This window comes from Polypterus senegalus, chromosome 12 (assembly GCF_016835505.1).
Source record: "Polypterus senegalus isolate Bchr_013 chromosome 12, ASM1683550v1, whole genome shotgun sequence".
Taxonomy (NCBI): domain Eukaryota; kingdom Metazoa; phylum Chordata; class Cladistia; order Polypteriformes; family Polypteridae; genus Polypterus; species Polypterus senegalus.
Genome location: NC_053165.1, coordinates 14099859 through 14116051, shown reverse-complemented (window position 1 = coordinate 14116051; position 16193 = coordinate 14099859). Strand labels below are relative to the sequence as shown.

At 39.8% G+C, this 16193-nt stretch overlaps 1 protein-coding gene across 1 annotated transcript; it reads right to left on the bottom strand.

The window, feature by feature from the left end:
* Nucleotides 1–1879: 1879 nt before the first annotated feature.
* Nucleotides 1880–5086, bottom strand: brk1 (BRICK1 subunit of SCAR/WAVE actin nucleating complex). The gene is made up of 3 exons (XM_039771578.1): nucleotides 4878–5086; nucleotides 2538–2620; nucleotides 1880–2386 (listed from the first exon to the last, which is right to left on the bottom strand). The coding sequence occupies exons 1-3, from the start codon at nucleotides 4993–4995 to the stop codon at nucleotides 2360–2362; spliced, it is 228 nt and encodes a 75-aa protein (XP_039627512.1). The 5' UTR covers nucleotides 4996–5086; the 3' UTR covers nucleotides 1880–2359.
* Nucleotides 5087–16193: the final 11107 nt, after the last annotated feature.

Below are 16193 nucleotides of genomic sequence, written 5' to 3'. Positions count from 1 at the left end.
TAAGTCCTGGATGGGCACACTGGACCCATGTTTTTGAATCAACTGGTATCTTCATCTCTATCTATTATGTGCCATGTATTGTCTCTAATGCATTTTCCTTCCTTACCCACACTGATTAATCTGAAAATAACTGGCAGAGTAAATTTGTTCTTTATGAAATATTGTTCCTTTACTAGCATTTTAAATTTATAGTTGCTTCTTCATTGGAGGTATTTCAAGTGAGTTGCCAGGTTTTAAAAGGTGGACAATTGGCCAAATTTATATTGTGAGTACTGCTTCTAAGCAACTTTATTTCAATTCACATATTTATATAGAACTATGTGACAAGTTCTGAATTGTGAGAGACTAATATACACCACTATTATTAAAATATATATATATATATATATATATATATATATATATATATATATATATATATATATATATATATATATAAAACATTATAGACCTGGATGAATGCATGGTGATGTAATGTCCAGCTGGCATGGTATAGGCAGGTAATATTCCCGACACAGCCTTCAAACAAGAAGCAGCTCCATGCTGGCAGGAGTAAGCAACTCTGTGTACCTGTATGGGAGTACATTGTCTGCAACTGGACAATAAACACTGTTTTACCTTCTACCCCAAAGTTAGAACAAGAAGGGCCTCTAGAAAAGGAGTGGCACCCTTAGATAAAATGGTAAATGTACTTCAAGGATGCCAGATGACATGTGCCTCAAGATGTGCAAAGGGTACGGTACATAACCCTCAACTCAGAAATACGGAGATGGGTCACAGAGGCCTGACAAAAAGGTTGCAGTATCTTCTAGCTAACAGGTGGCAGCATGGGTTCACCAGGTAAGGAAGTAGGAACCACTATCAAAGGGTAGCCTCTCCTGACCCTCAAAGTAATTTTGGGAAGGAGCCTGATGTGACAGTTCTAGGAAGTTTAAAGCGTTTTTTTGTTGGAGAATGGCTTTTAAGTACAAAGAAAACACATAACCATAAACCTACCGCCTCTCTGGTCTTTGCTGTTTAGGTGTTGGATATCATATGTGCTCCCAAGTCACAGTTACCACCAAAACACTCTTTATTCAGCTTGCATCTCCATCTCCCTTTCTCTTTGCTTTTACTTCCCTCCCCTGAACTGTTACTACAGTTCATCTGTAAACTCAACAGGCACTCTAACTCAAAGTGGCCTTAAATACCTCCCAGGATCATTTCTGGCCAGGCCCTAAAATTTGCTATTGGGCCAACACACCTGTGTTTGCGTAAGGAACGGCAGACTAAAAATCTTGACTAATAACTCCTGGTATCGCTTACATTATTTTTGAGTTAGGGACTTTAGAAAGCATCTTTCTCAAAAGTTTCAATTTCCCAAAGTTCATAATGTGACAACCTGTAAAGTTCAAGACAGTTATACCAAATGTTACATTTTTTTTTAATAACTCCTTCTTTCCCTGAACATTTTAATGCCTATTCCTGTTGCCAAAAATAATTAAACTGTTCAAAATGTTCAATATTCAGTCCCCTTTACATTAAATACCTGAACAGATTAGGAGAAAAAAATACCACTATATATACTTTTAATAATAAAGAACTTTCTTTATTATTAGTATTTAAATTAATGAGACAAATGGAAAAACATTGTTGTGTTATTCATACATGAATACAAGTGTTAAAATATAGTCCAAAAAAAAAAAAAAAAAGCACAAACTACACTTGGCACTTGGGACTGAAACCCTTGCTGTGCTTTGGGTCATCACTGCTCATTACTTTGCTGTGCAAATTTTAACCTGTGGAGGTTCTGTATTTGAGTGAAACCTACTTCAAAGAATACTCATGGTAGACATGGTTGTCTTTTCTTCTAAAGGTTTTCTCGAACAGACACAGGACGTCCACCACAGGATTGTTTGTCCAGGTCTGCAAGCAGATGCTCTGTAGGTATTATAGCAATCACCAACAATTCCTGGTGGTATTTTTGTATATAAGGGACATTCCTACCAAAAAATAAATTCTAAAAACAACATCCATTAGAGGAAAAAAGAATTAACTGACTGCCATGAAGGGTGCCATATTAGAGTCACCCCTTCAGCTAGAATTGTTCATCGTTGACAGTTTTGTCTCACAAACTTTGTTGCAATGAAAAAATGTTTCTGAGAAATGAGGACTTTTTAAATGTGTGTGACTGTGGCTAAAAGATGACAAAAGTAGCCACTTTGAGATTGAAAAGATACGGTGATTAACCCTGCAAGCAAGTTAGTGCAAAGACGTAGAAGCATATATGTGAAACAAATGCAGGAAAGTGTGACTTCAGATTGCATTTCAGACACAGAATCACGGGTTGGTTTTTCAGGCCTCTGGGTGTTCTTAAGACTTAAGTCAAGGTCTCTCCTTTTGTTACCTTGAGGAGAAAAAAAAAGAAATTTACAAATGTTAGCCTTAAAAAAATAACTGAATTCATTAAAAAATCATTTAAACTGCAAATCTGCGCACTTCAGGCAAAGACATTCATAAGAGGCTAGCTTTGTCAAACTGATGTTCTGTATACACACCCGTGCCTCAATGTACTCGATCCTCCTCTCCAGTGCAGTTAGCTTTTCATTTAGGGTCGCCAACCTGGACCGGCAAGACATATCTACAAATTAAATTTTATTATTTATTATTATTGAAAAGAAACATACCAGACATGCCACCTTGAAATATAAGTATTTCTAATTTAATGATTAGATCTTTTCAAAATTAAAAAAAAAAAAAAAAGGCAAATTAGGCAAAAAATCTTATAAATAATTTTCAGATGTGTGGAGAACCAGGGTGTTGTACCATGTTAGCCATTATGAATGCAGTGAGAAGTCAAGCAAAATGACCCCTTTTATTGGCTAACTAAAAAGATTACAATATGCAAGCTTGCCTGAAGAAGGGGGCCTGAGTTGCCTCGAAAGCTTGCATATTGTAATCTTTTCAGTTAGCCAATAAAAGGGGTCATTTTGCTTGGCTTTTCACTACAGATGTGTGGATAACATTTCACTGAACTACAAATTTGAAGAGCTTAGGTATTTTATATGGAAGCCATGCAGGGTTTATGTGAATGCACAGTCCTAAATGTACAAGACAGTGATCATACCCAATTAAATCCATTAATTTTTAGTGAGTTGCTTCGAAATGACAGCCGTGGCTGTGAACTGGAGTAGATGAATGGGAAAAAAAAAAATGGATGGATGCATTTGTATGGAGCTCCTAATTTAAACATTTTACAACATTTATTTATATAGCACATTTCATACCAAAAAAAATGTAGCTCAAAGTGCTTTACATAATGAAGAATAGAAAAATAAAAGACACAGTAAGAAAATAAGTCAACATTAATTAACATAGAATAAGAGTAAGGGCCGATGGCCAGGGTGGACAGAAAAAAAAAAAACTCCACTAGAATGTGAGCCACCTTCGACAATTCTTCATGCCAGTAGTGTGTTGGTCAGTCGCTACTTGATTTAAAAAGACCTATATTCAATTAATAAAATATGATTTTGAATTTTACATCTTTTTTTACAGTGTGGGGGGATGAACATTGATCCTGTAGTGTACACAGACACACACTTCTACACTAAACTTTGCAAAAAGTGCTGGAACAAAAAAAATAACACTACAGGTATAACACAAGGTCTTCCAATATGTTATCATCTGGCAGCTTTTCACATGGGCATTAAGCAGTGCTGGCCCATCTCAGAAAAAGAAAAAGATGCCCAATCACTGCCTTTAACAACAGCCGCCCTCCTTATTGGCTAATCAAACGACTCAACCTATGGGACACAAGACGTGTGTTTTGGGATGTGAAACAGAAGTAACTATTGTTTAATAAATGTGCATCACAATTAATGTTCAACTTGAACAACACGTGTAAACGATCGTACGGTTTACTAAATATGGCTAATATTTATTTTTTCTCTCCTTTGCATTTCAGAAGCTAGATTTTTTTTTAAATAAGGGAAACAACTTTGCAGAAATTCAAAAAGCCATATCTTATTTTGGACAGTAACTCCGGATAACTAAAATCCAGTGAAGGATTGGACTTTACTGATATTAAGAACATTGCAGTCTATTTATTGTGTGTCTCGGTGAATCCAGAACAGTGAGCTTATGCTGGCAACATCGAAACATGGATTTTTAAATAAAAAAAGGTACATAACAAAAAAGACGTAAATGCATGAACCGGTGTTTTCAGTTTAGAATTTCCTGCGCCCGAGAAATTGATATCGGCCTGCAAAGACCCCTTTACTCTGAGAGATGACCGGAGAACCTCTCATTAAATTTTCAGTCCTCTACAGTTTAGTTAAACGAGGAAGGACATCATCTGCTGAAAACAATTATCGCCCGCTAGCAGGAGAGCACCAACGTAAAGACAAATCAACCCAGCAGTCTTTATGTAACGCCATTGATAAAGTGCAACACACTGTTCAAAATCTCAGACGAGTATCGAATTGAAATTGCGGTAAATTAGAATCATTGCCTGCAATGCTCCATTAAAGACATTAAGAGGAATGCGGAAACGACTTAGTACTAAGATCTACGGAGACACCCAAAGAGGCGAGGCGAGGCAAGCCGATGTGCGGAATGAAGAGTAAACTGAAGCAGCGGACGATGCGCCCGAGTTCGGTTCCACAGCCTGCCACAAGTTCCCAGGCTCGAAACGCAACCAGGCCCACCTCGTCTAGTAATACTTTTGTACACCAAATTTCGAACACTGGACTTGTAACTTGGCTCTGTCTTTACTAAGGCAGCTTAGCCACTGGCCTGCTGCTTCTCATAAACCCTTCCTTTTTGCCCATCCACCCGGTCCTGCTTGCTCTCTCTTTTAAGACCACTTATTTCGACTTTCCAAGCCATAATCAACCTACCGAACGAATTGAGGAAATCAGCAATCTTCTTAATGCTGCTAGTTATGACTTCGATATATTCCCGATTCGCCCAATCCTGGTGAATCTCTCGCTGGACCGGGTCTTCCTGGCCAGCCATATTCCTGCAAATTATAAAATGGACGCAGCGCCACCAGTTGCTAGTGACCCGCAATTACAGCAAACATGCCTTTCCCCTTGGTGTTACCGGGCTGCGGAATGGGGCGGGGGCGAATATGCGGCGGGGTTGTCCCTCCAGGCCTGCTCATCAATGTTTACAATTGGCTGAGTGTGAACCACGTGCACTGGAGGGGGCCGGAAGTGCGTGCGCCATATTGGGGGATGTTTCCATGTTGTTATCGGAGTATACTGTACACTTTTCGAAAGTCATTGGTTGTATGTGTTTAATTAGTATTTCTTATTAGAAAACCATACTTACCTGTGATTATAAAATGCTATGAAGACTACAAGTAGTTTTATGCATATTACAAATATTGTAGAATTTTAAGTTAATGCAGAAGAAAGTAGGGTGTAATGACACCTTTTATTGACTAACTAAATAGATTACAAATGCAAGCTTTCGAGGCAGCTAAAGCCCCTCATCAGGCAAGGGCAAGGTGTAACAAAGAAACTGAAAAATACACTAGCTTATATTGGGACAGCAAAGTGTTTTTTTTCATTCCTCTCAACAACCTCTTTGTTCAAATGTTAGCAAAATGAATAAACCTTAGATGAATTAACTCTGAAAGAAGAGAACAATGATAAGCCTGACTGTTACAACAATAATAAACCCATCCCTTGAGATTGGCTCACTTTTAAAATCGCTTCAGTAACCCCCATGTTAAAAAAGTCTGGTCTTGATGGTGACGATCTTAACAATTTTCGGCCTATTTCCCCCACTTACCTTTTCTATCAAAAGTTCTTGAGCGTGTTGTAGCCTCCTAGTTCACCATTTACTTAACCTCTAATAACTTGATGGAACCCTTTCAGTCTGGTTTCAGGGCGCAGGACAGCTGTGAAACTGCTCTGCTATGGTTAACCAATGATTTGCTTATGGCAGCAGACTCTGGACAAACCAGCAAATTAATTCAGTTAGACCTCAGTGCAGCCTTTGACACTCGGGTCAGACATGACATTCTACTGTCCAGAATGGAGAACATGCTGGGTATCTCTGGCACTGCCCTCCAGTGGTTCAAGTCCTACCTGACTGATAGACAAGAGTTTGTTAGTCTTGGCAACAGCAGATCCAGCTCAGCGCCAGTCACACAAGGAGCTCCTCAGGGCTCTGTCCTCGGCCCTCTTCTCTTCTGTATTTATATGCTTCCTCTTGGCCGTATTATTCGTAGCTTTGGACTGGGTTATCATTTTTATGCAGATGACGCTCAACTCTATTTCAATGTTAAAAGTGCAACTTCATCAGAGCTTTCTCAGCTCACAACCTGCCTTAGTGAAATTAAAACCTGGATGAAGCAGAACTCTTTAAAATTAAATTGCAACAAAACTGAACTCCTGCAAATTGTCACTAAAGCACAACTTAATAAAATGAGCTCCTTCTCAGTCCCTCTTGACGGTGATCTCATCAGACCTTCTTCTGATGCAAGGAATCTTGGTGTCATCTTCGATTCCTCCCTCTCTTATTCCGCCCACATAAACCACATTAAGAAACTTTCTTACTTTCACCTCCGTAACATATCCCGTGTTCGCTCCTTCCTCTCCTTTTCTAATGCTGAGAAACTTGTCCCTGCTTTTATCACATCCCGCATCGATTATTGTAACTCGTGGCTGGCAGGTGTCCCTTCTAATCTTATATCACAGCTCCAGTTGATTCAAAACTCTGCTGCAAGAGTCCTGACACAAACCAGCAGCAGTGAGCACATCACACCCATCCTGCTCTGTCTTCACTGGCTCCCCGTGTCTTACAGAATTGAATATAAAATCCTACTAATAACCTACAAAGCCTTAAATAACCTCACACCAAACAACAACATTTATTTGTAGCACATTTTCATACAAAAACATGTAGCTCAAAGTGCTTTACAAAATAAAGAATAGAAAAATAGAAGACAAAATAAAAAATAAAAATAAGTCAACATTAATTAGCATAGAATAAGTAAGGTCCGATGGCCAGGGTGGACAGAAAAAACAAAAATAAAACTCCAAAGGCTGGAGAAAAAAAAATAACTACATCAGTGACCTTCTCCATCACTATGTGCCTGTCCACCCACTAAGGTCCTCTGATTCTGGTAATCTTGTTGTGCCCCCCACTAATCTCCACTCCATGAGTGACAGCAGGGCCTTCAGCTGTATAGCGAGTGCCCAGACTCTGGAGTGACCTCCCGAAAATTAATCAGGTCAGCTGACTCCATGAATTCTTTTAAGAAACAACTCCAAACTCATCTGTTCAGGACGGCTTTTAGCTCAACTTGACTTTATTACCCCTCAACGTCAAGATGCTCATGTCACCTGTACTGTATGTGTGTGTGAGACCAGCAATTATGTTGTCTGTTAGGCTTTTCTCTGAATTCACTGTCTTAATCTTCTTTATTTATTTATTTGGTGTGTACAATGCTATATACTGTATACCCTGCTGTTTATTCTTAAATTCTGTAAGTGCCTTGAGCATGGGAAAGGCGCTATATAAATAAAATGTATTATTATTATTATTATTAAAGAACTAATAAAATGCAGAGATAAGATAACCATCACTAGAGATGTAAGTCCAGTAAGGTTTATTTTCAAGTGCATTGTCTGTAAGATAGGCCTCTGATGTAGTCAGCTGGTAGTCCACATATCTGCTCCTAAAACTCTTGTCTCTATTCAGACCATTTAGTAGAGTATTGAATTTAAGCATAAGTTTGTATTCCCATTCTCTCTGCTCCTGTTGAGTCTTGAAATTACCCATAAGCGCAGTGACCCTCAGGTCCTTTATGCTGTGGCCATTACTGTTAAAGTGTCCTGCCACCGGAAGATCAACATGTTCTGATTGATATGAAATGTATATGAGTTCACTCTGTGGCGCAGTGTCTGCCCAGTTTCCCCAGCATACAGTTCAGTGTCGGGGCACCTCATACACACAATTAGGTAGACCACATTAGCAGATTTGCATGTGAACAAACCCTTTATTTTATGCTCCTGCTGGCAATGTGGTATAACTACCTGATCTGTCGTGTCGATATGTGCGCAGGTGCCACACCTGTTCTGTAGGCAGGGAGATGTGCCACTTGCTGCTGAGCCACACATAGCTAACGCGGTACAACACTCTACTGCTGAAGTTAATGCAGAGCACTAATGTTCTTGCCGTATTACTGGGATCCAGAGTTGGTTAATCATGTGGTGGGTGCAGCAATGCGCTGTATCAGCGTGCGCTCCTAACCTCACCTCACCTATTACTACAATGTGCCCAAATCTGTCTGGATAATTTTATTAGTGACAGGACTAAATTAATCGATATTAAGTACTGCTATACAATAGCCGTCCTTTTAAATATGTTTTCAATTTTTAAGTACTAGGGGGCTCTGCCCCCTGCTCGCTTCACTCGCCCACTCCCGGGTTTGGTTTACCGGATATACAATTTAAAGAGAGTGTTATTTTCATGGGAATTGTTACATATGCATTATTTTCACTTTTACTTTAAAACTTTTGTAAAAACAATACTTGTCCTTTATTTCTTGCCCCGGTTGTGGTAAAATCTTTCTTGCAGGGCGTGTAACGCTGCTCGTGTTGTGAAGGGGGTTCGGCTGAACGCATGCTAAGGAGATGCCGTCGGATCAGCTGCTGGCAAGCTGCGTGTTCTTTTTGCCGCGCTGCACATCAATCATTTCAAAGCCTGTACAGCAGCTGTACTTTTGCCACTTCGTGTCTCTGCCGCTCGCGTTGTGAATGGAGTTGGCTGAATGCATGCTAAGGAGAAGCGGTCGGATCATCTGCTGGCTTGTTGCTGCTGGCGAGCTGCGTCTTCTGCTTGTCGTTGTTTTAAGAACTGGGAGCACATGAAGGGTGTCTGCCAAAAGCATTCCAACAACTGCTAGGTTAGATATCCGTGAACTTGTTTTAAATGATGTCTCGCGTGACGTTAAAGTGTCTCTCACGGGACGTCAAATTGTCTTCCAAGAAGATGGCGTCTTGTCTCCCTAGTCTCCCTCCCATGATTTTTTTTTAAAATAGAGAGATAAAATGACTGTTCAATGTTGGACTTCGATTCTTGGCGGGATTTTCCTCCTGTTAGTAACATAAACTTTCAGGTCTGCTTTCTGTGTGACCATATTTGTTTGACTGGCATCTTGTCTTGAAATGATATTTGTATGCACAGTGAAAGTCGTCAATGTGAAAAAATACGTTTTTCAAACAACAATAAAACTTCTCCATTAACCAGATTATCTATTTCTTGATCATGGGAAAGGTGCTAAATAATAAAATGTATTTACTATTATTTTACTTTCAGCATGGCAACTCTGTACCTGCAGAAGAGAACCATGATCACAGATGTGGAGGTGCTAACTGGTAGTTCTCATCCAGTAGGCACCATTACACTGGAGATCAGAGAGCCTGATGAAGCCAAGATGATGATATCATTTGCATATAGCAGACATACAAACATCAGATGCTCTGTAAAACTTTGCAGCTCTTTGAACAAAAGAGGAGAAAGGTTGAGTCCAGCGACCATATTGAACAGTCTTGAGTTAATAACAAGTATGTGAACAGAAATATTATCCCACAAACATAGAGACCAAATGGCATGCAACAGTCCCAGAGCGCTGTTGTTATTTCTGAATCTTGCATAAAACAACGTGTAGTGCATAACAGGGCATGAAGGGGGCCAGTAAACACCGACACAGAGTCCCAGCACTTCTCAGTTTCTAACAGCAATGTTCTCAAGAATCCTATCTCAGGCGTATCCATACCTGTCCCACCGTCCACTTAACTATCATGGCACTCGAAATACACAAACTACATGTAGATAGCAATGGTCACTTCCTATGAAACCACAAATATTTGTACAGTGGTAAAGATTTGGGCCAGAACAAAAAAATACATTAATGTGAAGTTAAACTATTGGGATCTCTGTTCCAATACTCCAGCATATACTTTATCAGGAAGGCAGAGGAGTGCGAGTCCTCGATAATTACAACACACCATCAAGTCCACCTTCTTAAAAACTGGACTATGCCAGTCCAGGGGCACCCCCCGCAGCAAGTCAAGTCAAGTTGGGGAGCGTGCACTGGTACAGTGAGTTGCCGCACCCACTACATGGTGAAACAACTCGGGATCCTGGTTGGCAACCCCCCAGGCAGACACGGGGTCCAGTCCCACCCTCCGGAAATGACCCTCTATCTGCCACAGCCAGATGTTACGTGGGCGACCCCTTGGCCTGGTCCAGGCACTCGGGTCCCCAACAATGAAGATCTTACGAACTGGATCACCCTCGGGGAAACGCGCCACATGGCCGCAGTGCCGTAACTGACGCTCCCTCACAATGCAGGTAATGTGCCTCATTTGGGACTCCATGAGCAACACAAAGTCAAACCAGTCATACTCAAGGATTCTCCGAAGAGACACAGTAATGAAGGAGTCCAGTTTTCATCCCAGGTCACTGGATAGCGTCCATGTCTCACAACCATAGAGCAAGACAGGAAGCACCAGGTCTCTGAAGACTTGGACCTTCGTCCTTTTGTTTGTAAATCAGGAGCGCCACACACCCCTTTCCAGCGACCTCATGACCACCTGTGCTCTCCCAATCCGTCTACTGACTTCATAAGAAGAGTCACCAGAGACATGAATGTCACTGCCGAGGTAAGTAAACCTCTCGACAAGGTCGACACTCTCTCCACAGACAGACACACTGCTGATGGCCGTGCCCAAGAGGTCATTAAAGGCCTGGCTGTTGGTGTTTATCAGGACCCTTGCAAGCCCAGACACTCAGACTCTTCGCTCAGTCTCAGTCTGAGTGACTGACTCCCACTGCCTTACATACAAATTTGAAGATATGCTTTAGCCAGTAAATTCCTGCAATATCCAGTCCTTCCAACATTTTCAGTTTCACCAGCCTTGATGGACTTGCAACGATGGAGCTTTTTAATCAACACAGTAACTTTGGCCAAAGAGGTGAACTCAAACTCGTCCAGTGCTTCTGGCACTGCCTCTTTGGTGTGTAGGAGATCTAAATAGTTCTTCTTCCACCTCTCACTGATATCCTCAGTTAAACTTGAGATTTTCTTGCTCAGAACAACCTGGATGACATTCTGTCTGTACTTCCTGGGTATTTAAATGGTTTGTTAGAGCCTCTTCAAGACCACCCAAAAGACATTCTCCATGGCTTCACTAGAGTCCACCTAGAAATGGACCTTTCTTTCAGCTTGCGTCCTCCACTGAGGTCTTATACATGTTCCATTTGGACCCTGTGTTTTGATCTTTCTCGAGATGTGGAAGAAGCTCCTTAAGAGATGGGAGCTGAACTCATTCTAAAAGTGGTATGCACAGGTCATTCCAACCAAAACCTCACTGCCCATTTGGATCTTACAAATCTGTCTGATGTGTTTACCGTCAAGTGATGATCCGTTGACAGCTCCATCCGTGACCTTTGGCCCAAGATACTCTGGTATCAAGCACACTTATGAGTTTCCTAATATTCAAACATGGTGTTTGTTATGGACAATTAAAAAAAAAAAAAAAAAGTACAAAAAATTTAATAACAAACACCAGATACAGATCAGGATGACTATTCATTCTAATCACAGCCTTCAACATATCTATGTCTATACCCACCTGAGCGCTGAAGTCTTCCAGCTGGACTACAGACTTGGCAGAAAGTCCCAATTTGGACACAGAGCCCAATGTCTCTAAAATGACCAAATGCTCTGAATAGTTGTTTGGTGCATACATTATAACAACAGTCCAGGTTATCTTCTTTGCAACTCAAAGTCACATTGAGGTGACACTACCAGAACAAATTATAACTGTACTGCACCCAACTGGGTCACCCCTAGACCTACCTAAGAATTTCCCATGGGACATTTCCAAAGTAGGAGAGAGGTTCACTTTGATCGAGGAATTTGGTTCCAGAGCCAATGCTGTGTGTAGAGGTGGGACCAATTATATCTAGCCGACAATTTAGAACTTCTCACAAGGACTCTGACACCAGACATTACGGTCCACATCTCACAAGTTTGTTTCCGTCGCCCAGGTCTAGTAGTAACATAGTAACATTATACAAAGTTATTGTCTGTTATACCTGCATTGTTATCACTCATTAATTTAATATTGTTTTTATCAGTATGCTGCTGCTGGAGTATGGGAATTAATAAAGTATCTATCGATCTATCTATCTAATCCTGCCTACTATACTAAAATTAAAGTCTATCTATCTATCTATCTATCATTTAGTGCCGTACATATCTATCTATCTAATCTTGCCTACTATACTAAAATTAAAGTCTATCTATCTATCTATCTATCTATCTAATCCTGCCTACTATACTAAAATTAAAGTATTACTATCTATCTATCATTCTACCTATCTACCTATCTATCTATCTATCATATAGTGCCGTACATATCTATCTATCTATCTATCTATCTATCTATCATATAGTGCCATACATATCTATCTATCTATCTATCTAATCCTGCCTACATTACTAAAATTAAAGTCTATCTATCTATTTATCTATCTAGTTTACCGTAGTCTGTTGTACTCTTGCTTGTCTCCTAACTGAATTTGCACCCATTTCTCTTGTGGGTGGCCAGGCTCAAAAGGCAGCTGCACACCGTATTTTTTTTATTTTTGGACTGAGGACAACCACTTCTAGGCCTGACCCCAGGATTGGGTCATTATATATCCATCCTTCCTTCCATTATAAAACCCGCTACATCCTAACTACAGGGTCACGGGGGTCTGCTGGAGCCAATCCCAGCCAGCATGGAGCGCAAGGCTGGAACAAACCCCGGGCAGGGTGCCAGCCCCACCGCAGGGCACACACACACCAAGCACACACACGAGGGACAATTTAGGGTCGCCAATGCACCTAACCTGCATGTCTTTGGACTGTGGGAGGAAACCGACACAGACACGGGGAGAACATGCAAACTCCACAAACCCCGGTCTCCTTACTGCGAGGCAGCAGCTCTACCACTGCGCCACCGTGCTACCTGGTATATCCTTCCAGTAGTGAAAATGAATGTGTTTCAATTAGAACATTTATGGAGGTCTGTTCTGGATAGTTTTTTTTTTGTTTTGCTTTTCCTTCTAAAAAATAGTATGTGGGTAACCCTATTAATAAGAGAGATCTCCAGACAGCATACCTCTAAGGATCGTTGTGGCACACAAGCCCTCTTACCATGCCATGTCAATACAAAAATCTACATTATTTAAGTTTACAATATGTTGTGATCAGTGTTGGGAAGGTTACTTTAAAAATGTAATTCGTTACAGTTACAAGTTACCCTGTTCAAAATGTAATAGTAGTGTAACTATTTTAATTACTTGTTCTGAGTAACGTAACTAATTACTTTTTAATTACTTTTTGATTACTTTTCCAATTTTTGGATGGGTATTCTGTACCCGTAGCCTGCTTGTATGTATCCATTTTCAATTTCAAACCTGACAGTAATAATCTTTATGGTGAAATCAAGTGTGAATCAGTCCATAGCCCTGTTGTTCAAGGTGACTGAATGCTGCCTGTATATAGGAAGAAAAAAAATCTTTGATGCAGCATAGACCGAATAATGGACCAATATCTCTTACATCAATGAAGCAGAGAAAAATAATCTGAAAGTTAATTATTGTGTCACATCCACTTATTGTTAGTTGCCAGACTATTACAGTCTATGTTGTACAGTATGTTGTATCAATTTTTTAAATTCTTTTTCCAGCTGACAGCACTTGGGGGACATCAAACAACAGAGTTATGGGATAATTCACACCGAATTTCTTATTTAAAATAGTTAAACACTTTTGATCCTCTTTTAATACACAAAGTAACATCAGAACTTTCATAAAGACACTATAATAACCACCACAAGGTCAGACTTCAAGATACATTTTACTGTTAAACATTTTTTTTAAATCACACATTTTGATTTCTTTTTAACATTGTAGGTATCAGAAACTACTTTAATAAGCAGCTCTTTTGGAATGTGTCTCTGTTAGCTTTTTGTCTACAATGAAAATTAAAATAAGAAACAATAAGCAGTACTTTAATAAGCAGCTCTTAACTCTTTTGGAATGTGTCTTTGTTAGCTTTTTGTCTATAATAAAAACTTAAATAAAAGTGTAAAAACTGTAAAATAAATCGTAGCATTAAATGGTGGTTATTATTAATTAAAACTAAATTATGGGGTAGACATTGACTATGGTGCACCACTATTGTGTTTACACTTTACAAAAACATGTGACTTTTTACTAGACAAAACATTTTATAGTCTATTTTTCAATCACAAATGCTGAAGTAGCCGATCGCTTGCATTCAAGACAATACATGTAAAACTTGGACAATGCGTAGTCTTTGTTAAAATCTACCATTCCAGGCACATTTTAAATTACATATAGCAAGTCAGGCACGCTAATATCAAAACTGACAAAATGGGAGGGAAAGTGCGTAATATGGCTCAACAACCTCCTTAGCTAGCTATCTAGAGTAGCTAGCTTAAAGTGAACCGAAATAGGGAGCTAAAATAGCCATAGGCTACATCTGCATTTGGGCACATTAAAAGCGTGTGGCTGTGAAAAGTGGCGTGGCGTCTGTGACTGTGTGACAATGTGAAGGCTTCATTGCTAAAAAAAAACTTTCCGTTTGCTCTTACAAGCAGCACTTACCTCTAGATGTTTCCTGAGGTTGGACATTGAGGTTTTCGATGTGGACAACATCTTGATAGCCGGCAAACAAGCATTACATTGCACAGTTAGATTTATGCCCTTTTCCGCGACATATCTGAAATGTTTTCTAAATTTCCAGCTGTGAAATGCAGTTTTATTAGACATTGCTAGTAGTAGTTTGAAACTCAGATCACAACATGCCCAGGCATCTGCTATCAGACTGAGGTGATGGCGCTGGCGCTGCAATTATAGACGTGATAGGAGAGCCTATCAGAAATAATTATTGTCTGTGGGAGGGGAATGGAAAAGGACGATGTTTATAGGCCTAATGAAAACGTGCGAAACAGGCAAAAAAATATTATTTCATATTTCATAAAGGCTTTGCTGACATTTTTAATATGTAACTTAAATTGTAATTCTGAAAAATTACACAAGTAACTGTAATTGAATTACACATTTTTATACAGTAACTGTAATGTATTACCGTTACATTTATTTTGTAATTTAATTACGTAACGCCGTTACATGTATTTCGTTACTCCCCAACACTGGTTGTGATATTAGAAACATTATATGATTCAATGATCGGTTTCTATGGGCACCTGCTCTTTGTGACCATACATTTACATTAAACAAGGACAGTAATTAGATGCATGAATAAAAAAGATACAAAAGCTCCCTCTGGTGGCCCTAAGGTGTCCTTGCACTCATTGGCCCAAAGTCCGTGTGTCTCATTCCGTTTGATATTTTGATGTTTTCTCCTAATTGTTAAATTCATTTACCGTGAGTCCCGGACAGCCATCTGTTTTGCCTCTCAAAGGCGGCTGCGGGTAACAGGACCCCACGTGTTTCCAGTAGAAACCCCTTGCTGTCACCTGCTGTCTAGTGGACAAATCCTAGCCATCTAGCCGTCCCTACTCACTTCTTTATATTTAAAACTAGGGGGCTCTTCCCCCTGCTGGCTTCACTCGCCCAGCCCCATATTTGGTTTACCGGATATACAATTTAAAGAGATTGTTATTTTCATGGGAATTGTTACATATTGCATTATTTTCACTTTTACTTTACAACTTTTGTAAAAAAAAAACAATATTTGGGATTAACTTTTCTTCAAGATCGCATTGAATTTTGATTTTGTGTTTGGACTTACATCGTGACAACGCAGCGTATAACTGCTTGTGAGTGAATATCGTTTCTTTCTTTCTAATAAATGAAATGAATTTCTCGAATGTTTGTCCACGCTCTTTCTTCTTCGCCTTGTCGTTGGCGTGTCATCTAGAACGTATAAAACTGTTATCCTGATAAAATTTATAAGAGCTGAGAGCGCAGGAAGTGTGGCTGCCAAAAGCGTTCACACGACTGATGTTAGATGACCGTGGTCTTGTTTGAAAATAGTTGTAAGTATGGCGTGACTTGAAAGAATCTCATGTTAAAAGTCTCCATCTCATGGGACTTCATACCACGCCAATATTTTAGGAATCTTTTAATTCTCGCTGGCAACACAAATT